Source organism: Pseudophryne corroboree, chromosome 5 (assembly GCF_028390025.1).
Source record: "Pseudophryne corroboree isolate aPseCor3 chromosome 5, aPseCor3.hap2, whole genome shotgun sequence".
NCBI classification, from domain to species: domain Eukaryota; kingdom Metazoa; phylum Chordata; class Amphibia; order Anura; family Myobatrachidae; genus Pseudophryne; species Pseudophryne corroboree.
In genome coordinates, this window is record NC_086448.1 from 275603833 (window position 1) to 275631558 (window position 27726).

The window sequence follows — 27726 nt, forward strand, 5'->3', positions numbered from 1 at the left end:
TGTCTATGGACGTAAAGGATGCATACCTTCATGTTCCAATTTGGACCCCTCACCAAGCCTACTTGCGTTTTGCACTGGAGAAAAATCACTACCAGTTCAAGGTAAATAATGGTCACAGGTTTGAGAGCGTTTGCTACTACGTTTGTACCTTACTTGGAGATTTGCTGATCATGGCCCCTTCGCAGGAACATCTGATTTGAGATGCTCAGATGGCTCATCAATTTCTTATTCAACACGGCTGGATTGTCACCTTTAAGAAATCCAACCTGAGACCGACGCAGAGGATTCAGTCTCTAGGTCTCATATTGAACTCATTACAATTGAGGAGGTCTGTACCAGAGAACGAGATCCAGGACATAAGGAAGCTGGTGGATCAGGTATTAAGAAACCAAACGGTGTCCTTACATCTATGAGTACGGCTTCTCGGGAAGATGGTGGCGTCTTTTGAGACACTACAGTACGGCAGTCTTGGCTCCAGACCTTTCCAAAGCCTCATTGCTCAGGTAACAGATTCACACATTCCTCTAAATCACGGACTCGGGCGGTCGATACAGGTCCGTACCTCGCTGATTTGGTGGTCATTACACTGAAATCTCGCAGCAGACAGGAGATTCGGTAATTAGAATTGGAGGACCCTTACAACGGATGCCAGTCTCAGAGTTTGGGGTGCCGTTCTAGTGGACCGTCAGTTTCAGGGCAGTTGGACGCCACAAGAGAGCGTTCTACCCATAACTATTTTCAAACTGAGAGCAGTTTGCAATGCGCTTCCCTTAGCCGGAGACCTAGTCATGGGTCAACACGTAAAGATACAGTCGGACAATGTCACGACGTCGTCTTACATAAACTGTCATGGTGGAACAAAGAGCAGAATGGCGTTAAAGGAAACCACAAAGATCCTGTTGTGGGCAGAAAGGCGAAACATCATCCTCTCAGCAGTGTTCATTCCAAGGTGGAGTACTGGGAAGCAGATTATCTCAGTGGCCAGGACATGCATCCGGGAGAGTGGTGCCTACATCCACAAATTTTCGACATGGTGGTGAGGAGATGGGGTCTACCTCAAGTGGACCTATTGGCGTCTCGGCAAAACCATCAGCCGCCTGGATATGTGTCCAGGACAAGCAATCCAGCAGCAGAAGGCGTGGATGCATTGACACTTCCTTGGTGTTACGGAAGGGTTTACATTTTTCCACCTTTCCCACTCATACCCAGGGTTCTGCAAAGGGTGAAACGAGAATGAGTGTGGGCAATTCTAATCGCACCAGATTGGCCCCGCAGGAGTTGGTACTCAGACCTGCGGGGGTTACTACCAGAGGTTCCTTGGCGGTTACCTCAGAAAGAGGAACTACTGTCTCAGGGACCATTCCTACCCCCAGTCCTCAACAGGCTGCGTTTAACGGCGTGGCTATTGAAACCCGGATCTTCAGAAACAGAGGGTTACCAAGAACGGCCTTTCCTACGATGATTGCCGCTAGGAAGCCGGTCACAGCCATGCACTACTACAGGATTTGGAAGAAGTACATAGACTGGTAATAATAATAATAATGTTATTTATATATCGCTCTTTCTCCAATAGGACTCAAGGCGCTTAACAGATACATAGCATAATATAATACAGAAAATTATGAAGTACAGAACAGATTTTCATAAAATACAGAAGCATGGAGATACTAAAGGGACAATTATGGGAATGCTTGAGTAAAAAGGAAAGTCTTGAGTCTACTTTTGAAGGATTCTATAGTTGGGGCCTCTCGCACTGTGCGGGGAAGTGAGTTCCATAGAGTCTGAGCCGCATGACTAAAAGCTCGACCCCCAGATGAGTGTAAGGAACGTGGGTGGAATTCGTCGAACTTCCACTTATCCAGACTTCTACGTTTCCTTCAGGCCGGTCTAGATGGAGGACTGAGGCTGGGCTCCCTGAAGTTTCAAATTTTGGCTCTTCCATCCTATTGAAACCTTGGTTTTACTATTTCAACTGCGGTTAGCATCCTTGCAAGAGGTTCAAACCTTTTTACAGGGGGATCTGAGGATACTACTCCCTTTTTCGTCCTCCCACTGCGCCGTGGGACTTAAATTTGGTGTTGGACTTTTTGAGATCACCAACTTTTGAGCTGTTAGCAAGAACAGACCTGAAATATCTCTCTTGGAGGGTTGCGTTATTACTTGCCTTGGTTTCAGCCAGGAGGGTTTCTGAGTTGGGAGCCTTATCGCGTAAGAGTCCCTTTTTAATTTTTCATGAGGATAGGGCAGAACTCCGTACAAGAGAATATTTCCTTCCTAAGGTTGTTTCGGGGTTTCACGTAAACCAGCCATTTATGGTCCCATCTTTCCAGGGACTCGCAGATGGGGACGTGTCCTTGGATCTTGTCCGAGCTTTACGGGTATAAGTACAAGTTATGTCGTCCTTCAGAGAGTCAGACCATTTGTTTGTTCTTTATGATGGGCCAAAGAAGGGTTGGCCAACATCTAAGCAGTCTTTGTCTAGATGAATGGGACTTGCCATTCGGCAAGCTTATATTTCCTGTGGCAAACAGGTTCCGGTTCAGACGGGTGCTCATACCACCAGATCAGTGGGTGCCTCAGGGGCAGCTGCCAGAGGTGCTTCCACTACTCAACTTTGCAGAGCGGCGACGTGGTCCTCAGCCCACGCGTTCGCGAAATTTTACAAACTTGATAACTTTGCGTCCGGAGACTTTAAGTTCGGACGTTTAGTTTTGCAGGCCACCGACAGCACTCCCTCCCTGGGGGATAACTTTGGGACGTCCCCTACTGTATAAGACTCCAGTGTCCCCTAGTGGATGAAAGAGAAAAGAGGATTTTGGTACTTACCGATAAATCCATTTCTCTGAATCCTCAAGGGGACACTGGACGCCCGCCTCGGTGCTGTCAACCTGCTGTGTTCAAAGTTCTTGTTCAAACAGTTCATGCAAACAGCGTTAATTTTTCTGTTAAGAGTTTCTTGGATGCTGTTTGATCTGTTGTACGGTTCGGTTCCTCGCCAGGTGCTATAGTATCATGTCCTATTCTCTCAGTCAAAATTTTCCAAACTGAGGGAGGAGGTATGTGAAGGGGGAGGAGCCGGCTGTGCAGACAATGCAAATTTTTAGATTGAGCCACACCACCGGTTGCAAGCTTTACACCCCTACTGTATAAGACTCCAGTGTCCCCTAGAGGATTCAGAGAAATGGATTTATCGGTAAGTACCAAAAATCCTCTTTTTTAGATGCATGTAACATGATTTTGAGACAGATTGAATGTGGGGAGCAAAGGACAGATCAGAGTCAAGTATGACACCTAGGCAGCGAGTTTGTGGGGTAGGATTGATTGTTGAGTTCTCAACAGTGATAGATGAGCACTCCTTTATTGATTTTCTCCATTTCATGAGTCCCTAGCTATGAATCTGCCCCAAATCACACTAATGCACTCAGACGGGCAATCACTGATAGTCTGTTGCTGATTTGCTACCAACATTGCAGACCCGTACTACACATGCGCAATATAGGTCCTGCACATGCACAAAGTACCAATCATTGGTACTTTGCGCTATCTGCTGCACCGGAATTAGGCCCAATATCATGTCCTCTATGCCAGTCTCTCTACCTGTCTGAGAGGAGGTGACTCAGGTTTCCAGAAACTCCAGCACAGATAGGCATGGCAGCCAGTGTAGCTTTAATGAGTGGATATTGTGTGAAGTGCTAAACTGTAACTCTCATTTGATGAAACTTTTACCCACAATACTAGGAGCTCAATGGCCATGCTTTGTGCTGGGGTGGAATAAGGGCTACGTAGGGTTGGAAGTGATCAAGGGCGTATTACGAGAAACAGAGGACATGTAACCAGTGGTGTGTGGGTGTGGCCAGTACCATTTGGTCTTGTACACCCTCTACAGTATCAGCCCCAGTGTCTCTCTAAATATGCAACAGTAGAAACATTGTATCATTTATTTAGTAAAATAGAAACACAAATTTAGTACTTAAATGTCCAACTGTGTGATTAACTAGGTGGCTGGCGGGCCATCATCATGTTCTCATAATGATACAGTAGGCCTATATTTTTGTGAAGGCCTGGAGCTGTAGTTCCATCCACCCCATTAATTTAATTTGGCCCTGGCTGTGTGATTGTCTGGCTGCTTTTTCCAAAAGCATCTACTTCTTTATGATTGGATTCCAGATGACACTTACAGATTTCTCACTAACAGTCATATTTATCAATATTATTTTTACTAAAATAATGTGAAAAAGGCTATGTATTTTCACACCCATTTCACATTATTTTAGTATCACCTATACAAACTAATGGGCAATTGGAGGAAAATTGCTTTAAAAGTGATGGTAGTGAGCTGCAGACACTGGGATCATATCTTCTGCAACTCAGCCACAAACATCACAGATTTTCTCTGCAGTCCATAGAGGATTCACAGGATAATCTGCAGTGTTCTGCTACTATAATTCTTCATAATTCTACTATGATTCTTGCATAGAGAATATTTCACATTAAAGTATTGTTGCTCATCAATCTACAATTGCTTTAGAGATCTTGAAAATTACAGTACATATGTTTTGAGCTCTCATAGCAATGACATCCTGACACTTAGGGGCAATTCAATTACATCAAAGCTTCACAACATGGGCCCTTGGCAGTGGTGTGCGGTGAGGTCAGTGGCTGGTGAGGCACTACAGCCATAATGTCCGCCGAATCCTGCCGATGACCCCTACCGCCGCAGAGCCAATGCTCGCTACTGCCCCTGCGCCGATGCCTGCTGCCACCGCCAATGGCTTACAAACTCGCCCACCATCAACTGACCCAGTCCTCTGCCACTAATTTGCCACCTCAGTCCGATGCCGCCACTGCCGCCAATGCCCGCTGCCTGCCTGCTCATCCTACTTGTGATATATTGTACATTTTTATAGAAAAAATTATAATAATTAATGTTTGGGAGTGGGAGGAGGACATGAAAGCAATTTTGTTGTCCAGGGCTTCCATTAGTCAAATTACGCTGCTCAGTAGCCCCACTTAGACAAATTACACCAGGCAGAGCTCCCTTTTACACATTACGGCAGGTACAGCCTCCTATTACACATTACGGCAGACAGCATCCCCCTTTTTACACATTGCGACAGACAGCGTCCCCCTTTTTACACATTACGGTGGACAGACTCCCCTTTTTTACACATTACGGCAGGCAGCGACCCCTTTTTTAAACATAATGGCAGACAGCGTACCCGTTTTTACACTCTACGGCAGACAGCGTACCCTTTTTACACATTACGGCAGACAGCGTCCCCATTTTGCACATTACGGCACACAGCGTCCCCTTTTTTACACATTATGACAGACAGCGTCCCCTTTTTACACATTACGGCAGCCAGCGCCCCCTTTTTACACATTATGGTGGACAGCGTCCCCTTTTTACACACTACGGCGGACAGATTCCCCCTTTTTACACACTACGGCAGCCTGTGTCCCCTTTTTACACATAACGGCAGGTAGAGCACTTTACATCCCCCCCTCTACCCTTAGGGTGTAAGTAGTGTAGTATAGTGTACTGTAGTGTAGCATAGTGTACTGTAGTGTAATGTAGTGTAGTATAGTGTACTGTAGTGTAATGTAGTGTAGCATAGTGTACTGTAGTGTAGCATAGTGTACTGTAGTGTAATGTAGGGTAGTATAGTGTACTGTAATGTAGTGTAGTGTAGTATAGTGTACTGTAATGTAGTGTAGTATAGTGTACTGTAGTGTAATGTAGTGTAGTATAGTGTAGTGTAATGCAGTGTAGTATAGTGTACTGTAGTGTAGTGTAATGTAGTGTAGTATAGTGTAGTGCAATGTAGTGTAGTATAGTGTACTGTAATGTAGTGTAATGTAGTGTAGTATAGTGTAGTGTAATATAGTGTACTGTAGTGTAGTGTAATGTAGTGTAGTATAGTGTACTGTAGTGTAGTGTAGTATAGTGTACTGTAGTGTAGTGTAATGTAGTGTAGTATAGTGTGCTGTAGTGCAGTGTAATGTAGTGTGGTATAGTGTACTGTAGTGTAGTGTAATGTAGTGCAGCCACTTACATGATTTCTTCTTCCGGCGCTGCTGCAGGCTCCTGACCCGGCGCTCCCTCAGTCTGTACACTGTGACTGCCCCGCAGGCCAAGAGGAGCGGGAGGGGGGGGGGGGCTGGAGATCAGCTCAGCATTCAACACGGGGGCCAGCCAGGAGTGATGTCAGACTGTTGAGCACAGGGGGGACCAAGACAGAGGGCCGGGGCTGAGAAAACGGGAGCGGGGGCCGCACGGGAGCGCAGCACACAGAAGCTCCCGCTTGTCGGATCTTGGTCCTGCAAGAGCGGCTCGGGAACGCGAGAAGCGGATGTGAGCAGCGGGGACATGCGGCCAATCGGAATGGGGGCATCTGGCTCTCTGCCCGTCCGTCCCAGCCCACCCCCTGCCGCTGTCCAATGATTGACAGGGGTGTGCCTTCATGTGGGCTCAGCCCCCGTCAATGAGGCAACTGTGCTGGTGCCGCTTTCCATTCATTTTTCAATGGGCTTTTGCAGCCCGTGACTTGGCTCCACCCTCTGCCCGCCCCCCTCTTCAGACACTTTATCATTGTCACTGGGAGGCAGCGCTCTCGCTGCCTCCTATAGAGATTTAGCTGGATTGTCAGGTAAAAATGATTAAAATAATACAAAGTAGAATGTGTTATTTGTATCTTCTTTATATTATTTTAATCATTATGACAGGGGAGGCACTGCCTCCCCTGCCTCCTCTGACTGCACGTCCTTGCTTGGCACATATTAGCAATTGAGGTAAGATGCTCCATGTGGTGTGAGAAGAAAAAAAAAAGATACCTGCCCCAAAGCTGTTCTGGGTTGCACCTTACGTGTAATTGAATCAATCTCTCAGTGTCCCACTACTCCTCTAGAACACTAGTATAAAACCATGGTAATTATGTAAACTCATGTTATAAAAGTAACAGTGTTCAATAAATGAGTAATTTCTCATGTGTTTGCTTTACAGCCATGTGAACTTATTGACGTGATCCGAAAGACATGTCGTAAGTATAATACTTTTGCTCTTATTGTGTTGTCACAGTAAAGTATTTCTGCTTTCAAGGCTTATTTAAGCAGTCAGTCCTAAGCATGATTGCAGCATTGTCAGTCATGTATTTACTTGATTATGAAATGTATATAATAACCTAGTGTCATTCTTTTAATTGTATATCCTCCCTCATTATGCTCCAATTATGCTGGAAAATCAGACTGCTACTCTTTTCACCCCTGACCTGCGGCGGATTGGCCATAGGGCTCACCAGGAAGACTCCTGGCAGGCTGACTTGTCTGTTGGGTCTGTTTCCTGTGTTGTCATGTGGCCACACCCACATGAAAGGTAGTCCATCGCACTCAGGGGGTAATTCTGAGTTGATCGCAGCAGGAATTTTGTTAGCAGTTGGGCAACACCATGTGCACTGCAGGGGGGGGGGCAGATATAACATGTGCAGAGAGAGTTAGATTTGGGTGGGTTATTTTGTTTCTGTGCAGGGTAAATACTGGCTGCTTTATTTTTACACTGCAATTTAGATTGCAGATTGAACACGTCACACCCAAATCTAACTCTCTCTGCACATGTTATATCTGCCCCCCCTGCAGTGCACATGGTTTTGCCCAACTGCTAACAAAGTTCATGCTGCGATCAACTCGGAATTACCCCCTCAGTACACTGCATTGTCCCCATTCATTCTGTTATTCCATCTCTGCAGTACACCAACTCTGCTATCCAGTGATGCTGCCATGGTTACACGGTATGTTATAACTCTTGTGCTGCCCATTGGCCTAATTCAGACCTGATCGCTGGGCTGCTAATTTTGTTGTCCTGCGATCAGATAGTCGCAGACCAAGGGGAGTGTAAATTTACCCTGTGCAAGTGTGCGATCACATGTGTACACCATGTAAAAATGTCCCTCACTCAGCGGACAGCTGCAAATCCGTTAGCAACTCACTCACCATCGAATGGTATTTCCAGTGTGTGCAGTCTGTGCGCAGCCCAGGACTTACTCCTACAGTGAGAAAGAAACAGGTTGATCGGGCCCGGAGCTGATGTCACATACCCTCCCTGGAGACGATTGGGAACGTCTGCGTTTTCCCTGACGCTCCCAGAAAACAGCCAGTTACCACCCACAAACAGCCTCTTCCTGTCATTCAGCTTCCGAATGGCTGTGTGATCGAAATTTTTGCACCAGCTTATTGCTGTTTGGCGTTTCCTGATATTGTTTGGCGACTTGCGTGTGCTTTGCGGTACATACGCATGCGCAGTCAATCGATAATCGATGGCTGTGCGAAAACGCAGAGCAGCGATCAGGATTCTGTCCCCCCCTCAACAGACCCCACCCCCTGATCAGACCACACCCCCATTAGAGCTGCTTTCATAAATTTCCCTGGCTGGTTTTCCATCCCAATCTGCCGCTGCCCCTGACAATCAGAAATGTCCCATAAAAATCAGAACTGTGAGTAGCGGCGTTTCTAGAGAGCGCTCTCAGTACTGAGACTCTGGCACAGTGCCAGAGCCTACAGCGCATGTGCAGGACTCAGAAAAATGTCCACCGCGCCATTTTTTCTGAGTCCTACGCATGCGCTGTAGACTGCGGCTAAAGGAGAGGAAGGGGCCCACACACAGTCACTGATGGACTAACTGTTAGAATTGTATCCTATAGTATACATACTACGGAAAACATATAATTTACTGGCGGTTGGATGCTGGCTGTCCATATCCTGACAGCGGCATCCCGCCCGCCAGAAAGCCGGCAGTTGGGCGAGCGCAAAGAGTCGAGTACACCCACGAATGGAAATAGTCCTGTTTTGCCGGGATTCTGGCTGGCGGCAGTGCCGGCTGTTGGGATTCCGGCATCGGTATCCTGACCACCAGGATCCCAACAGCCGGCAAATTGATTGGATCCCCATACTACATATATATACTGTAGTTATCTCTGTTCATCTTTATTTTAGTCATTGTTCAAATATAATCACAATATGTAATGCATCACAGTAAAAACAAAGCAATAACTATGATAAACTGTAAATGAGTATTAGGAATATAAACAAAATGCATAACTTAATCATGCCGACATAAAAGTAATTGAGAACAGTGGCAGAAGACCATATTGGCACCATGTCCCACAGTAAAATGTGGGAAGCAGCCCAGAAATGCTGCGCTAGCCTCCCAGGCCCATAGATCTCAAAAAAGTACTGTGTAGCAGAATCTAGAAAAGAGGGGTGCCAGGTCTGGATTACCCACAAGGCAACAAAGGTGTCAACCTAGGGATCAGCAGACTCTAGGGGCCTATCTGATGCCACAATGGTCCTAACTGCCAGTGGCTGACCCCTCCACCGGGACCAGGCTTAACCCTACCCCAAACCCTACTGTCAACATTTTCACAATGTTGACATCGCATATGTCGACATTCTGTCCATGTCAGCATTTCACAGTTGTCGATATTTTAACAATGTCGACATCATAACTGTTGAAATTTTGGTGTTGACATTATAAATGTCAATATTGTGAACGTCAGCTTAGTGACTGCACAACATATGGATAGATAAATTGATACTGCAAAATCACCTCTTTATAATGTATTATGTGCCTAATTCAAGGTTGATTGCAAAACAACATTTTCCTCTAGTGGGCAAAACCATATCCACTGCAGGTGGGGCAGATATAACATATGCAGAGAGAGTTAGATTTGGGTGGGTTATATTGTTTCTGTGCAGGGTAAATACTGGCTGCTTTATTTTTACACTGCAATTTAGATTTCAGTTTGAACACACCCCACCCAAATCTAACTCTCTCTGCACACGTTAAATCTGCACCACCAGCAGTGCACACAGGGGGTCATTCCGAGTTGTTCCCTCGTTGCCGATTTTTGCTACGGAGCGATTGAGGTAAAAATGCGCATGCGCATGGAACGCAGCGCGCATGCGCATGGAACGCAGCGCGCATGCGCTAAGTATTTTAGCACAAAACTTAGTAGATTTACTCACGTCCGAACTAAGAATTTTCATCGTTGAAGTGATCGGAGTGTGATTGACAGGAAGTGGGTGTTTCTGGGCGGAAACTGACCATTTTCTGGGAGTGTGCGGAAAAACGCAGGCGTGCCAGGATAAAACGCAGGCGTGCCAGGATAAAACGCAGGAGTGTCTGTAGAAACGGGGGAGTAGCTGGCCGAACGCAGGGCGTTTTGTGACGTCAAACCAGGAACCAAACGGGCTGAGCTGATCGCAGTGTAGGAGTAAGTCTCGAGCTACTCAGAAACTGCTAAGAATTATTTATTCGCAATTCTGCTAATCTTTCGTTCGCTATTCTGCTAAGCTAAGATACACTCCCAGAGGGCGGCGGCCTAGCGTGTGCAATGCTGCTAAAAGCAGCTAGCGAGCGAACAACTCGGAATGAGCAGTGGCGTAAGTTCGTCACAGTTGCCCGGAGGCATAAAAAATATTGGTGCCCACCTATTTCCTATATTAAGATAAATATATGTATGTATGTATGTGTGCGTATATATATATATATATATATATATATACGTGTGTGTGTGTGTGTGTGTGTGTGTGTGTGTGTGTGTTGTTCTGAAAAAAAGTATATACTGTATTTATACATTTAATTGACTTTTATTTTATATCACACATTTCTTAGCAGTCATACCCAGGATTAGAACCCATGACCTGTTACACTAACAGCAGACACTTTACTGATGGAGTTATTTGCTCCTGTAGAGGAAGCATGAGAATTCTAACTGTATGAAGTTACATGTAATTGTCAGAGAAGTAACTTCATATAGTTAGAATTCTCATATTTCCTATACAGGAACAATAAGATTTTATTTACCGGTAAATCTATTTCTCGTAGTCCGTAGAGGACGCTGGGACTCCGTAAGGACCATGGGGAATAGACGGGCTCCGCAGGAGATAGGGCACTTTAAGAAAGCTTTGGACTCTGGGTGTGCACTGGCTCCTCCCTCTATGCCCCTCCTCCAGACCTCAGTTAGGGAAACTGTGCCCAGAGGAGATGGACAGTACGAGGAAGGATTTTTGTAAATCTAAGGGTGAGATCCATACCAGCCACACCAATCACACCGTATAACTTGTGATAAACTTACCCAGTTAACAGTATAAACAACAACATAGCCACGGTTCCACCGAAAAACTACAACATAACCCTTATGTAAGCAATAACTATATACAAGTCTTGCAGAAGAAGTCCGCACATGGGACGGGCGCCCAGCATCCTCTACGGACTACGAGAAATAGATTTACCGGTAAGTAAAATCTTATTTTCTCTAACTTCCTTGAGGATGCTGGGACTCCGTAAGGACCATGGGGATTATACCAAAGCTCCCAAACGGGCGGGAGAGTGCGGATGACTCTGCAGCACCGATTGAGCAAACAGGAGGTCCTCCTCAGCCAGGGTATCAAACTTATAGAACTTTGCAAAGGTGTTTGTCCCCGACCAAGTAGCTGCTCGGCACAACTGTAATGCCGAGACCCCTCAGGCAGCCGCCCAAGAAGAGCCCACTTTCCTAGTGGAGTGGGCCTTAACCGATTTCGGTAACTGTAATCCTGCCGTAGAATGCGCCTGCTGAATCGTGTTATAGATCCAGCGAGCAATAGTCTGCTTTGAAGCAGGAGCGCCAACCTTGTTGGCCGCATACAGAACGAACAAAGCTTCAGTCTTCCTGATTCTAGCTGTTCTGGTCACATAAATCTTCAAAACCCTGACTACATCCAGGGACTCGGAATCCTCCAAGTCCCGTGTAGCCACAGGCACGACAATAGGTTGGTTCACATGAAAAGATGAGACCACTTTTGGCAGAAAGTGAGGGCGGGTCCTCAACTCCGCCCTATCCACGTGAAAAACCAAGTATTGGCTTTTATGTGATAAAGCCGCCAATTCAGAAACACGTCTTGCCGAAGCTAACGCCAACAACATGACCACTTTCCACGTGAGGTATTTCAACTCACAGTTTTGAGTGGTTCAAACCAAAGTGACTTGAGGAAACGTAACACCACGTTAAGATCCCAAGGCGCCACAGGAGGCACAAAGGGAGGCTGAATATGCAGCACTCCCTTCACAAAGGTCTGTACTTCAGGAATAGAGGCCAATTATCTTTGAAAGAAAATGGATACGGCCGAAATCTGGACCTTTATGGACCCTAATTTTAGGCCCAAAGTCACTCCTGTTTGAAGGAAGTGAAGTAGACGGCCCAAATGGAACTCCTCCGTAGGAGCAGCTCTGGCCTCACACCAAGAAACATATTTCCGCCATATACGGTGATAATGTTTTAACGTCACATCTTTCTTAGCCTTGATCAGGGTAGGAATGACTTCCTCCAGAATCCCTTTTTCCGCTAGGATCCGGCGTTCAACCGCCATGCCGTCAAACGCAGCTGCGGTAAGTCTTGGAACAGACAGGGCCCCTGCCGCAGCAGGTCCTGCCTTAGAGGAAAAGGCCACGGATCCCCTGCGAGCAACTCTTGCAGCTCCGGATACTAAGTCCTCCGTGGCCAATCCGGAACAATCAGTATTGTTCTGACCCTGCTTCTTCGTATTATTCTCAACACCTTGGGTATGAGAGGAAGAGGAGGAAAGACCGATCTGAACACCCAAGGTGTCACCAGAGTGTCTACCGCTACCGCCTGAGGGTCCCTTGACCTGGCGCAATACCGCTTTAGCTTTGTGTTAGATGGGATGCCATCATGTCGATTTGAGGCAGTCCCCAACGATCCGTGATCTGTGCGAAGACTTCTTGATGAAGTCCCCACTCTCCCGGATGCAGGTCGTGCCTGCTGAGGAAGTCCGCCTCCCAGTTGTCCACCCCCGGGATGAACACCGCTGACAGCGCGCTTACATGGCCTTCTGCCCAGCGTAGAATCCTGGTCGCTTCTGCCATGGCCATTCTGCTCCTTGTTCCGCCTTGGCGGTTTATATAAGCCACTGCCGCGACATTGTCTGACTGAATCAGAACCGGTTTTCTCCAAAGCAATTCCTCTGCTTGACGCAGGGCGTTTTATATGGCCCTCAACTCCAGGACGTTGATGTGGAGACAAGACTCTAGGCTTGACTAGAGACCTTGGAAATTTCTTCCCAGTGTCACTGCTCCCCAGCCTCGGAGGCTTGCGTCCGTGGTCACCAGGACCCAGTCCTGAATGGCGAACCTGCGACCTTCTAGTAGGTGAGCACTGTTCAGCCACCACAGGAGAGATACCCTGGTCCTGGGAGACAGGGTGATCCTTTGATGCATTTGTAAATGGGACCCGGACCACTTGTACAAGAGGTCCCATTGAAAAGTCCTCGCATGGAACCTCGTAGGAAGCCACCATCTTCCCCAGGACCCGCGTGCAATGATGCACTGAAACCTTTTTTGGTTTTAATAGGTTCCTGACCATGGCTATGAGTTCCTGAACCTTTTCGATCGGAAGAAAAACCTTTTTCTGGTTTTTGTCTAGAATCAGCCCCAAAAAGGTCAGACGCGTTGTAGGGACTAGCTGGGACTTCGGTATATTGAGAATCCAGCCGTGTATCTACAACGTCTTCATGGACAGAGACACGCTGTCCAGGAACCTCTCCCGAGATCTCGCCTTTATGAGGAGATCGTCCAAGTATGGGATAATTGTGACCCCCTGCCTGCGCAGGAGCACCATCATTTCCGCCATTACCTTGGTGAAAATTCTCGGGGCCGTGGAAAGCCCAAACGGCAACGTCTGAAATTGGTAGTGACAGTCCTGCACTGCAAATCTCAGGAACGCCTGATGCGGGGGGAATATCAGAACATGAAGGTAAGTATCCTTTATGTCCAGGGACACCATCCAATCCCCCCCCTCCAGGCTGGCGATGACCGCCCTGAGTGATTCCATTTTGAACTTGAACCTCTTCAAGTACAGGTTCAGAGATTTCAGGTTTAAAATGGGTCTGACCGAACAGTCCGGTTTCGGGACCACAAACAGGGTTGAGTAATATCCCTCTACTTGCTGGAGATGAGGAACTGTGACAATCACCTGTTGAATATACAATGTTTGGATTGCTGCCAACACTAGCTCCCTCTCTGACGGGGAAGCCGGCAGAGCCGATTTGAAAAATCGGCGAGGAGGCAAGTCTTCGAATTCCAGCCTGTATCCCTGAGAAACAATCTCTAATGCCCAGGGATCCACCTGCGAGTGAACCCAGACGTGGCTGAAAAACCGAAGACGAGCCCCCACCAGATCTGCCTCCCCTCGGAAAGCCCCAGCGTCATGCGGTGGACTTTGCAGACGCAGGGGAGGACTTCTGCTCTTGGGAACTGGCTGTGTGCAGCTTTTTCCCCCTGCCTTTCCCTCTGGCAACAAAGGATGATCCACGTACCTTCTTGTTTTTATTGGAACGAAAGGACTGCATTTGATAATGAGGTGCCTTTTTTGTATGCTGCTGGGGGACATAAGGTAAGAAATTTGACTTACCAGCCGTAGCCGTAGAGACAAGATCCGAGAGGCCGTCTACAAACAACTCCACCCCTTTGTAAGGCAAGGACTCCATATGCCGATTTGAATCGGCATCTCCCGTCCACTGTCGGGTCCACAAGAGCCGCCAAGCAGAAATAGACATAGCATTTATTCTGGAGCTTAATAAACAACTGTCTCTCTGAGCATCCCTCATATACAAGGCAGCATCTCTGAAATGCTCTATGGTCATTTGAATGGCGTCCCTATCTAAGGTGTCAATTTCCGTAGATAAGGAATCTGCCCATGCCACAACCGCACTACAAACCCAGGCCGACGCCATAGCCGGTCGAGCAATAGTACCGGAATTATTGTAAATGTGCTTTAAGGTAATTTCCTGCCTGCGATCAGCAGGTTCCTTGAGGGAAGCCGTATCCTGAGAAGGCAGTGCCACCTTTTTGGACAAACGTGTCAGCGCCTTGTCAACTTTTGGCGAAGATTCCCAGCGTATCCTATCAGTTTGTGGAAAAGGATACGCCATGAGAATCCTTTTGGGAACTTGTGGTCTCCTATCCGGAGATTCCCAAGCCTTTTTGCACAAGTCACTTAATTCAAATGAGGATGGAAAAGTGACTTCAGGCTTTTTCCCTTTATACATGTGTACCCTTGTGTCAGGGACAGGGGGTTCCTCAGTAATATGCAAAACCTCTTTAATGGCAATAATCATGTACCGTATACCCTTAGCCACCTTCGGCTGTAATTTTGCATCTTCATAGTCAACACTAGAGTCAGTATCTGTGTCATCGATCTGGGATATGGTGCGCTTCTGAGACCCCGAAGGACCTGGCGCCACAGAGACAGGCATGGACTGGCTACCTGACTGATCCCTAGCTTCTGCCTTGTCTAATCTTTTATGCAATAGATTGACATTTGCATTCAAGACATTCAGCATATCCACCCATTCCGGTGTCGGCGTTGCCGTCGGCGACCTGACATTCAAGCACTCCCCCTCCACATTAAGCGAGCCTTCCTCGTCAAACATGTCGACACACGCGTACCGACACACTTCACACACACACAGGGAAGCCCTTTCCTGAAGACAGTATCCCTGTCAAGGCCCTTTGGAGAGTCAGAGAGAGAGTATGCCAGCACACACCCCAGCGCAATAACCCTGGAGACCAACACAAAATGTTTTTCCCCAGCAGCGCTGTATAATATGTAAACCGCCAATTATGTGCCCCCCCCCCCTCTCTTTTAAGCACCCTTTCACCGTGTGTAATGACAATGCTAAATTCCTTTGTCGTATAAACAACCCTTATGAAGCTAAGAACACTGTACGCTGTTTACTTAAGAAATACCGTAATGATACGCTATTTGCGTAACGATCGCTCAGCCGTAGGCGAGACGCTCAAGCGTCACGTTCGCTCACGGCCCAGTGATCACAGGACACGTTATTGGTTATGTCTAGGGGAAAGATTCGCTGTAACGTAGCATACGCTAGAGACCACGAGGAGGTCACCAGCGGTGCAGACGCTCACAACACTATACCTTTATGTTAAACCTTATACCGATGAAACACACAGAATACCTTAATGTGAATACAGGGTGTAAATGCAACCTTGTGTAACCTGACTATCTACAAAGCTATTTGAGCGTCACCGACGCTCAAATGAACACTTATCACTATAGGAAATACACAGATACTGGTTTAGGTTTCCAAGGCCTATTAACTGTATTATGTCTAATATACTTGTAAAAGGGGATAACAGTACATATGATACACTACAATATAACAGAGACTTCCTAACCACAGAACTAAACAATAAATACAAAAAGACAATACTACACTGACCTAAATGCAACACGATACAATACTATAATACTATAAGGTATTTAAGAGAAAAAGAGGAGAGAGAGAGATAGAGAGAGAGAGAGAGAGAGAGATTGGCTCGCAGAAAGACAATGATTATGGAGAGAACTTACGCACAAAGGGTATGATCGCCAGCGCCTCGATATCCAGCTCCCGATTATCAGCAGATAACCGTTGATGAGAGAGTGAGAGCTGGATGTGGTCGGCCTGCCTATTTATGCTCCACACACAATGTAATCTCCTGGTCCTACAATCCCATTGTCCATTGGCCGAAGGAATTCGGCCCTGCATCATAACAAAAGGTCATAGGGTGATTCATACAGGTGGGCTGTGACGATTTCCAACAGCTCAGGTGGGTGGGAAACTGGGTTTCCCGCCGCATACTTGAGTATGTGTAATTAATAGAAATGGACATAAACTTCTTATGTCCATAACTATTCGCACGAGCGATTAATACGCTCCAAACCAACACCGGAATATTGCTAATTAAATACTCTTCCGATGGGTACCAAACACTGCAGTATGATTCCTGTTAAACCCTTCGTACGATGCAAAGAGGGATTCCTCAGCTCTGGGACATTATACTTTAACCAAACTTACAGAAACTATCAAAGGGATCATGATCTATAAACTACATTAATTGTGAACATTTGTAACTAATGAGTCGCACGCTACGATCACATAAACTCTACCGTAAATGCGCATACTGCGCGTGCGAGTGCACGCTATTGCGGGTATGCGCTTCCACGGGAGAGCGTACGCATGCGCAGCACGGACCAGTGTGCGGTGCAAATATGGCAGCGTGCATTGAGACATTTTTCTGACTTTGACAGTCCACCCTTTGGCAGTCAATAATAACTGCCACAAAACATTTAAGGAGAAAAATGTAAGTCAGGGGTTAATTGATTTCCATGGTTGGGTAGGGGAGGAGAGAGGAGAAGGTGTGAAGAGGGTATGACCTAGTGAGAAAGCAGGAGCATGTGTGTATGAGTCCATGTTTGGAGGGTCATGTATCATCGTGCCGTACGTGTGGTAGATCAAGCTTCGAGGTATTGCGAAGTATACATTTGAATTCCTTCTTATCCTGTGGTACAGGTCTGTGGATGGGCTGTCAAACTTTACCGAGCTCATTTCGGCTGTAGTTGTAACAAAATGGGGATGCACATTTTAGTTGATGATACATGAATGGGGGAGGTATGTGGTTGCTGATATTTGTGCCTGAATTCCCTATCGTCTATGTGTGTCATTACCTGAGGGTTGTAGAGATGAAGATAAAGAACACTTACGAAAAATGCAATGATATTCTATGTCAGGGTAATGTACGTTCGTCGATTGAGGTCTTGATTGGTGTCGGTTGATTGGAGTCTTCTTCTTTGTGCTTTTGCTCATAAATCGTGAGTAAAGCATACAACGTCCATGGATTTACAAAAAATGTTGGGCTATCGTGATTTTAAAGTTCCTAGGGAAACTGGGGTACCCATGGCATTGTCCATCAAAATCTTGTATATCAGGTCGACTGCTCTTCTTCTTTCCATCTTTCCGTTGTCGGCCCCTTGGCTCATCAAATCCTTCGTCTACGTGGGTCTTTGTACCTCGGAGGAAAACATAGAAATGGGTGAAAGACGGACCGTATACTCATTACATCATTACGTCATGGTTTCTAGCATTGGGTCATAAATCAAATCCAGGTTAATTACAGTTTCCTCACTCCTCAAGCTCATCACTTTTGTACTTTGTTTGCACCTCATCAAAGCCTGCCCGCATCTAAATATCAATCCAATAGATATAACGACACCCAAAATACATAGGAGAAACTTTCCAACATCCATTATGACTCCTTGAGCCCAGTCTCCTAAACCGGAGAACCAATTTCGCGGGTTCAACCATGACACCCAACCAGTCAGCTCATTACCTACAGCAGCAAGGGTGAGATTGTGTTTTCGACGAAATTCCCACTTTAATTGCAGAATATCGTCCATCTTTTGGTCTATGACCTCTACCGGATCCTCGGTGCTATTTGTGATATACGTGCAACACTTTATGCCGTACTGTGTTGCCAATGTAACACAATATCCGCCTGTTACTGCTGTAAGATAATTAAGAACCATCCTATGCTGAACTAGTTCTGTTTTATAAGCTTGAAGTTCTCTTCCAGTGTATCTAAACGTGTCATCATACATTTCAGTGATATTATCTAACAAATTGGCGAGTGCGGAAATGTATCTATAATTCATCACACCTCGAGCGGTGCGAGTGAAATCTAACGCTACCAGAACCTGAATCCCGGTGGATTCATGGATAAGATCAGAGGCCGGATGCTCTAACCTTTCTGACAGTTGTCTTTTAACAAGGTGCTCGTAGTGAGTGTGAGTATAAGGAGTTTGGGCACCACGGTGTATGTCCTTCATTTTGTCATGTGTAACAGTCATTACTTCAGGCAATACTTTTCCAATATAACACAATCCTTCAGAGTTTGGGGCAAGCCACTTGTACGCCTTTCTCCCGCATATGAAATATGCATCATCGGGGAGAACATAAGGGACGGAGAAGGACATGACCATGTTACAAACCTTCCAGGTGAAATCTCCTGACCCTAATTCTTCCATCTGTCTAATGCACGTATCAGTTTGTACGATATGTGCACAGTATCCTGGTGATACCTCTCCAACTCTGGTAATCCTATTTCCTAAGGTATATCGATACCGGAAAGATTTTCCTCTACTGGCTATGTGGCGTACGAGCTCTGTATCTGTAGGCATTCTATCTGCTCTGTGTGAAAAGGTCATGGTAAGGTTGCTCCATGACACTTCCCAATTTCCCGGTTTTCTGGGATTGGAGATGTTAAAACATATGAGGGACCTATCCACATGGTATTGGTGGAGCTTCAAACTAGGAGGGCTGGAGATGTTAAACCTCCGGTCCACCGGTCTCCCACCACTTAGCTCAAGTACCTCCCCTAACGTTAAAGGAAATGGTACTAGCCCTGATTTACTGTGACCCTGAGGTACTTGAGAGCATACCCAACAATCTGTTTGGTTTAACACGTTACCCACTAAGGAGTGATAGTCACTCAATGGATGCCGGTCTATATGGATATTAAAACTAGATTGACATTTCTTTATGCATCCATCTTCAACCAGATTATCACAGAGCCTACAGATACAATTTTCCTCAGCTAACAATCCATCACAATTTCTTCTATCGGATCGTTTTCTGATACTCGCCTTTGCTTGTTGGCTTGGTTGATCTTGGAAAACTACACCTCCATCATCATAATCGGAACCCATTCCAGAACCTCTTTCGACCTCTATGGTACTCTCGCCGGAACAGACTGCTCTGGTCAACATCATGGTTAACATCAAAATCCGGACCACAGTCTCTTGGGGCAAGTCCATCTTTGAGGAGGAAATAGAGAAGAATGAGAAGGGGGAAAAAGAAATTTTAAGGGAGAGGGGATGGGAAGTGGAGAAAACAATAAAAGGGAGAGGGGAGTCGACAGCTGCTTTCGGTCTTCAAGGCTCAGGTGCCGCCTCAGTCCTCCTGGAACAGACACTCTAGTGATACAACCTCTACCGTCTGTACCTTATCACGGGACTTCTCTGGATCAGCAACCTTCTTGCAGTGGGATGAATGGACCCAAGTCTCTCTCTCAGCAACCTTCAATGCTGTGGTGCTAGTCAATAAGACCTGGTATGGTCCTTCCCATCTATCAATAAGACAACCTGAGCGTAGAAAATTTCGTATCATTACATAATCCCCAGGTTCAATGTCATGACAATTACTATCTGGTAAATCAGGAATCACCAACTTCAGATTATCATTTTGATTCTTCAACTGCTTACTCATATTAATTAAGTACTTTACAGTTACTTCATTGTTACATTTCAAATCATCCTGAGGGTTAATCATGACATGCGGTTGTCGACCAAACAGAATTTCAAAAGGAGACAGATTAAGAGGGGACCTGGGAGTGGTTCTGATACTATACAAAACAATGGGTAAAGCTTCTGGCCACGTCAATCCTGTCTCTGCCATTACTTTACTCAATTTATTTTTAATAGTGCTGTTCACTCTTTCGACCTTCGCGCTCGCCTGTGGACGGTACGGAGTGTGCAGCTTACTATCAATTCCCATCAACTTACACATTCCTTGAAAGACATCACCTGTAAAATGGGTACCCCTATCACTTTCAATGATTCTAGGGATACCATATCTACATACAAATTCCTGCACAATTTTCTTAGCTGTAAACATAGCGGTATTTGTAGCTGTTGGAAAAGCTTCGACCCAATTCGAGAAAACATCTATACAAACAAGTACATATTTCAAATTTCTACATGAGGGTAATTGGATGAAGTCAATTTGTATTACTTGGAAAGGGCCGCCGGCAGGTGGGATATGGGAGGGTTCTGTAGGTATTGCCTTTCCAATATTCTTTCTCAGACAGGTAAGGCATGACATTGCTCTTTTACTCGCATGAGAGGAGAATCCTGGGGCGCACCAGTATGCTCTTACCAATTTGCACATCCCCTCCTTGCCTAGATGAGTCAGCCCGTGAGCTGCTTCAGCCAGACATGGAAGGTATGCCCTGGGGGCCACTGGTTTACCATGTCCATCCGTCCAGAGCCCTGAGGACTCCTGGCCATATCCCTTTGCCTTCCAGACTGCCTTCTCCTGAGTGGAACACAAATTCTGCATTTCACACAACTTTTGTGTGTTGATGGTATTAAATACCATCAGTTGTGTGGTGTCTGTCCGTATGGGGGTAGCAGCTGCAAGCTTTGCAGCTTCGTCTGCTCGGCTGTTACCAAGGGATACTGGGTCTTGACTATATGTATGTGCTTTACATTTGATAACAGCCACTCTGTCGGGTTCCTGTATCGCTGTTAGAAGCCTTTTTATGTGAGCTGCATGCGCTATCGGTGTACCAGCTGCCGTCATGAAATTTCTGAGACGCCATAGCGCTCCGAAATCATGGACTACCCCGAACGCGTATCTAGAATCGGTGTAGATATTGGCAGACTTACCCTTAGCCAATTCACATGCTCTGGTTAGGGCGACCAGTTCAGCAACCTGGGCTGAGTGAGGTGGGCCTAGCGGTTCCGCTTCTATGGTGTCTTGGTCATCTACGACTGCGTATCCAGTACACAAGTCTCCCGAGTCTGACTGTCTGTGACAACTACCGTCCGTGTAGAACGTGAGTTCTGCATCTTCTAGTGGATTGTCACTGATGTCAGGCCTTGCGGTAAAATTTTGGGTCAAATATTCCATACAATCATGTGTATCTTCCTTTGCATTAAATCCTCCTTCCCCATCACTCTCACCTCCCACCCTTTGTGCCTGTCCAGGCACACCTGGGAGAAATGTTGCAGGGTTTAATGCGCTGCATCTCCTTATGGTGATGTTTACTGGGGCCATTAGTGCCAATTCCCATCTCGTAAACCTTGCTGATGAGACATGTCTGGTTTGGGCAGAATTCAATAAGGCCGATACCGCATGTGGTGTATGGATTGTGAGGTTGTGGCCTAGCACGACATCTTCGCTTTTCGTCACTAGCAATGCTATCGCCGCAACGCTACGCAAGCATGTGGGGAGGGATCGCGCTACCGTGTCTAGCTGAGCGCTGTAGTATGCAACTGGCCTGCTGGCATCACCATGTTTTTGTGTTAGTACACCTGCTGCGCACCCAGCACTTTCTGTTCCGTATAGTTCAAAGGGTTTCCCATAGTCTGGCATACCTAGTGCTGGTGCCTGCGTTAGGCACTGTTTGAGTCTCTCAAATGCTGTTTCAGATTCGTCTGTATGTGAAATCCGATCAGGTTTGTTTGAAGAGACCATTTCCTGCAAAGGTAGCGCCAATATGGAAAACCCTGGGATCCAATTACGGCAATACCCACACATTCCTAAAAACGTCCTGATCTGTTGCTGGGTTTGTGGCAGTGTCATGTCTCTAATGGCTTGGATTCTATCAGCGGTCAGGTGTCTCAGTCCTTGTGTTAGACAGTGTCCCAAGTATTTTACCTTAGCTTGGCATAATTGCAACTTGTCTTTGGAGACCTTGTGACCTGTGTCTGAAAGATGAAACAGGAGCTGTTTCGTATCCTTCAGGGATGCCTCCAATGAATCAGAACACAGCAGTAGATCATCCACGTACTGTATCAACACTGATCCACTTTCCGGTTGGAAAGACTGTAAACAATCATGCAAAGCCTGAGAAAATATACTTGGACTATCTATGAAACCTTGGGGTAACCGAGTCCACGTGTATTGGACTCCTCTGTATGTGAATGCAAACAAATATTGGCTGTCAGGGTGCAGAGGTACCGAAAAGAAAGCGGAGCAGAGGTCAATAACAGTGAAAAATTTGGCAGTGGGAGGAATTTGCATTAGGATGACAGCTGGATTAGGCACTACGGGGAACTGACTCTCGACTATTTTGTTAATCCCCCTTAGATCCTGCACTAGCCTGTAACCCCTCCCCCCACTCTTTTTAACAGGGAAGATGGGACTATTTGCTGTGCTGGACGTTCTTACTAGAATGCCCTGTTGTAGCAAGCGCTCTATTACGGGAAAAACTCCTAACTCCACCTCTGGCTTCAGAGGATACTGTGGGATTTTTGGAGCTATCCTACCATCTTTTACTTGTACTACTACTGGAGCTACGTTTGCCATTAATCCAGTGTCCTGTCCATCTTTTGTCCAAAGCGACTCTGGTATCTGAGATGTCATCTCTTCTATTTGGGATGGATTCCTATTTGTCATAATGGAATGTGACATTAATTTTGATGGGGAGTCTAACATGTCTCGTACTTCCTGAGCGTGATTCTCAGGGATGTCCAAGAATACACCTTCAGGAGTACAATAAATGACGCAACCCATTTTACATAGTAAGTCTCTTCCCAGGAGATTGGTCGGTGCCGATGCAGCCAGCAAAAAGGAATGCTTGGTATGCAAAGGCCCTATTGTAATCTCGGCTGGTTTGCTAACAGGGTAGTGCTGGACTACTCCTGTTACTCCTATGGCTGGAACTGTCCTACCAGTGGTTCTCATGCCCACTGTCGAATTGATCACTGACTTGGCCGCCCCTGTGTCTACGAGAAAGTTTAAAGTTTTACCGGCTACATTGATTGCAATCTCTGGTTCGCTTCCAAGACTGGCAATCAATTTAACTGGTTGCAGATTACAGGTATGGCCACACCCCTATTGGGTATGCTGACCTCCCTGAATCCCGCTGGCAGCAACTACTTGTGAGGGAGTTAGCTGGGAACTACCAGAGGCATGCCAGTCTCTGTTTGGGGGATATCTTTTTGTTTCCCCTGTATGTGGCTCAAAACTCCGCCTCTGTGGACCCTGCTCCCAATGTCGTGTGTGGTGTTGTTGTCTAGGGGGTTGAAAAGATCTTTGTACATTTCTTACTCTACAGTCTCGTGCAAAATGTCCTGGTTTGTTACAAGAAAAACATGTTATTACACTTGCCTTACCCACAGGATTCGGTGGTACATACGCAGGCTGCCTTGTGGTCAGCGCCTGTATACTTACGGACATCAACTTATCACTTTGCGACTCCCTGTGCCTAGTGATATTTCTGTCGTGATCAATAGCAGCCTCTCTCAAGGTGGACACTGACAGACCTCGCCAACATGGCTGCGTGGTCTGTACCCTAGCTTTTAATGTTTCTTTTAAACCATCCATCAGTACAGATACTGCTACTTCTCGATGGTTTGGGTTGGTCTTAATGTCCTCTATACCAGTGTACTTTGCCATTTCTAATAGTGCCCGGTGAAAATATTCTGTTGCCGTTTCGGACTCCTTTTGCTTAATGGAAAATATTTTATTCCATTTAACAACGGCTGGGAAATACTCTTTTAGCTGTAAATTTATCCTTTTTACATTATCCTTATTGTACACGTCTGTAAGCGGTACATCTTTATCCAATGCACAATCAGCTAAAAACTGAGTTGCATCAACATTGGAAGGTAAACAAGCTCTTAGCAGTATCTGCCAATCCTTGTTGTTGGGTTCTACCGTGTTACCTAAATCCCTGATGTATTTTTGGCTAGCAACTAAATCCTTCCTGGGGTCAGGAAATTCGGACACTATTGTTCTTAATTCCATTCTGGAAAATGGAGTGTACATGGCAATGTTCCTTATGGGAGTGGCGCCAGACACATCTGTTTTTCCATTGGGAACTGCTATTACCCTTACAGGAGCAATTCTAACAGCCTCTTCCTGTGTAGATTCTACAGCTTGTTGTGGTACAATTGTTTCAGTGTAGTGCATGGTGCCGTACTTACCCGTTGACACGACCTCACCTATCCCTCCGCTAGGGGCTTTCACTAATCTCGTGGGTGTCGCTGTGCCTACTGTGGTCTCTGCTATGGTGGCTGCAAGAGAGAGAGCTGAAATTGTTGCTGAATCGTCTTCTTGATCACACTCCTGAGGAAGGTTCAAAACAGGGTACATCTTGCACGGGTTAATACTTGCATGAGTTATTTGGTTAACATCATTAACATTTACAGTGTTACTAAGAGTTTGTGTTTTACAACCCAGTGCGTTTCTCTCCGCAATCAACTTCTCTCCTGCAATGTATGGTGGAGGAGGAGCTGTGGCAATCAACTTCCTGACTGCCCCAGATCCCGCCGCCAGAGCCAAACCTCTCTGTATCTCACCTTCCTGGTGCCATAACTGTAAATAATCATGATGCTGAATTCGTCTCTTTGCTGATTTTACGAGACATATCCTCCTCCTTAAATTTTGTAACACCTCTGGACTGAAGCTACCTATTCTTGGGAACTTGTCCCTGTCTTGTACAGTCATTCTCTCCCATTCATCACATAAAGATTCGGTGTGAATTCCATATTTTTCACACATTACATATCGTGCCGACCCAACTGGTCGGTTCACAGAATCAACCTGAACCAGGGTTGATCGCCCCCTACCTGAGCAACTGGCCCCCATAGTCTGTAGGTGTTGCTTAGTCCTCCTTGGATTTTCTGTATCAAGGTTTTCAGCAAGCCTTTACAGACAACCAAATTACTCCACAGTAGGCCGGCGGTGGCGGTTTACCGAGTACCCCACTCACTCGCCCACCTCGACCAATACGACCTGTAAACACCGTTATGATGCCAGCGTACTCGATACAGGGCCCCTATGGAACCTTCAGTTTACTGGAACATATGAGGGTTACCCGCAGGACACTTACTCTTTCCAGTAAAGTTGGGGTTGTTAGATAGTTCCTGAGTGACCAGCGAACTTCCCTTCCAAAAATAAAAAATTACACAAATCACGTCAGAGTGTACAAATAGCGTTTGTGACCACTTTACTCTAATGGTATTTAGGTCAGATTACTAACTACTGCACACAATTACGTGTGGTCCAATCGTTCAGTACACGAGCACTACTTGTCATGTACTGAAAGACCAATGGAATCGATGTTTCCGGCCGCGATTCCTTCAACCAGAGCTTGTATGGCCTATATGGGTTCTGCACCAACACCCCAGGCGTTGTGCCACTGGACTTTTATAGCGGACCTTTTACCTTACGACCTCCTGGTCTTGTTCCTTATGACCTCCTGGTCTTGTTACCTTATGGTCCGCTATACTCTAATGCTCAAATATTATTTAACCAGAGATGCCTCCCTGGCCACCGTATATGTCACTTACACGTATGTTCCTTAACGAGTACCCGACTTTCCTTTTGGTTCCACCTTTAAAATTGTATAAACTTTTGTATACAAAACACACTCACTCAACACATGTACACTTTTGTTTCTATATCTATTTCTGCGCAGAAATTGTCTTCAGGCCAAGAGTGTTACCAATTAGGAGCAGGATCTGTTAAACTAAATTTCAGATTTTCTAAAAACAGATTTGCGTTATTTACCGCTTCGCGTTATCTACCGCTGTGCGTTACTTATCGCTTTTGCGCTAATTATCGCTTTGCGCTGACTTGGGCTACGTGGGCGTAACCAGACGCTACGTTGCGTAATGAACGCTGCGTGCGTCTGCCTTTTGGATTGCGTACGCTAGTCTTTGTTAGCGACACGTGTACGCAATGCAAAGGATCCACCGTAACACAATATATTTATTTATCAATGTAGATGATCCCTGATCATCTACCGCAATCCACACTGACTGCCTTGTATCTCAGACAAACCGTGTGTTTGTTCTATACTTTAACTATTACCTCTACTTTTAAATAACAGCAAATCTCTTTTTAGCACTTTCTATCAACTATAAAAAAATTGGCAAACAGGAATAGTGATATACGAAATTTGAAAAAGAAATGCAGATAAATGTATGCGTACGCAAGACAAAAGAAAAATAAACAGTTTTAAAAGACACAAGCGTTTTGTTCTTACTTCCGGTTACCGGATTCCTTCAGCACTCTTTGTCTAAGCGAAGCAGACGCTTATCCCGTCAGCAACTGCGAGATAACCTCCCACCCTTTTGCTGGGGGATAACGTCTGCTGATCTACCTAGTGCAGATGTGAAAAGGACCGGACGAGCCCGCAATTGACAATGCTAAATTCCTTTGTCGTATAAACAACCCTTATGAAGCTAAGAACACTGTACGCTGTTTACTTAAGAAATACCGTAATGATACGCTATTTGCGTAACGATCGCTCAGCCGTAGGCGAGACGCTCAAGCGTCACGTTCGCTCACGGCCCAGTGATCACAGGACACGTTATTGGTTATGTCTAGGGGAAAGATTCGCTGTAACGTAGCATACGCTAGAGACCACGAGGAGGTCACCAGCGGTGCAGACGCTCACAACACTATACCTTTATGTTAAACCTTATACCGATGAAACACACAGAATACCTTAATGTGAATACAGGGTGTAAATGCAACCTTGTGTAACCTGACTATCTACAAAGCTATTTGAGCGTCACCGACGCTCAAATGAACACTTATCACTATAGGAAATACACAGATACTGGTTTAGGTTTCCAAGGCCTATTAACTGTATTATGTCTAATATACTTGTAAAAGGGGATAACAGTACATATGATACACTACAATATAACAGAGACTTCCTAACCACAGAACTAAACAATAAATACAAAAAGACAATACTACACTGACCTAAATGCAACACGATACAATACTATAATACTATAAGGTATTTAAGAGAAAAAGAGGAGAGAGAGAGATAGAGAGAGAGAGAGAGAGAGAGAGATTGGCTCGCAGAAAGACAATGATTATGGAGAGAACTTACGCACAAAGGGTATGATCGCCAGCGCCTCGATATCCAGCTCCCGATTATCAGCAGATAACCGTTGATGAGAGAGTGAGAGCTGGATGTGGTCGGCCTGCCTATTTATGCTCCACACACAATGTAATCTCCTGGTCCTACAATCCCATTGTCCATTGGCCGAAGGAATTCGGCCCTGCATCATAACAAAAGGTCAT

At 45.9% G+C, this 27726-nt stretch overlaps 1 protein-coding gene across 1 annotated transcript in view; it reads left to right on the top strand.

The window, feature by feature from the left end:
* Positions 1-27726, top strand: part of LOC134929591 (collagen alpha-6(VI) chain-like) — a 177810-nt gene that overhangs the window by 125868 nt on the left and 24216 nt on the right. Inside the window, exon 32 of the mRNA XM_063925180.1 lies at positions 7004-7040. Coding sequence (XP_063781250.1) covers positions 7004-7040 — 37 coding nt within the window. The remainder of the gene's footprint in view (positions 1-7003; positions 7041-27726) is intronic.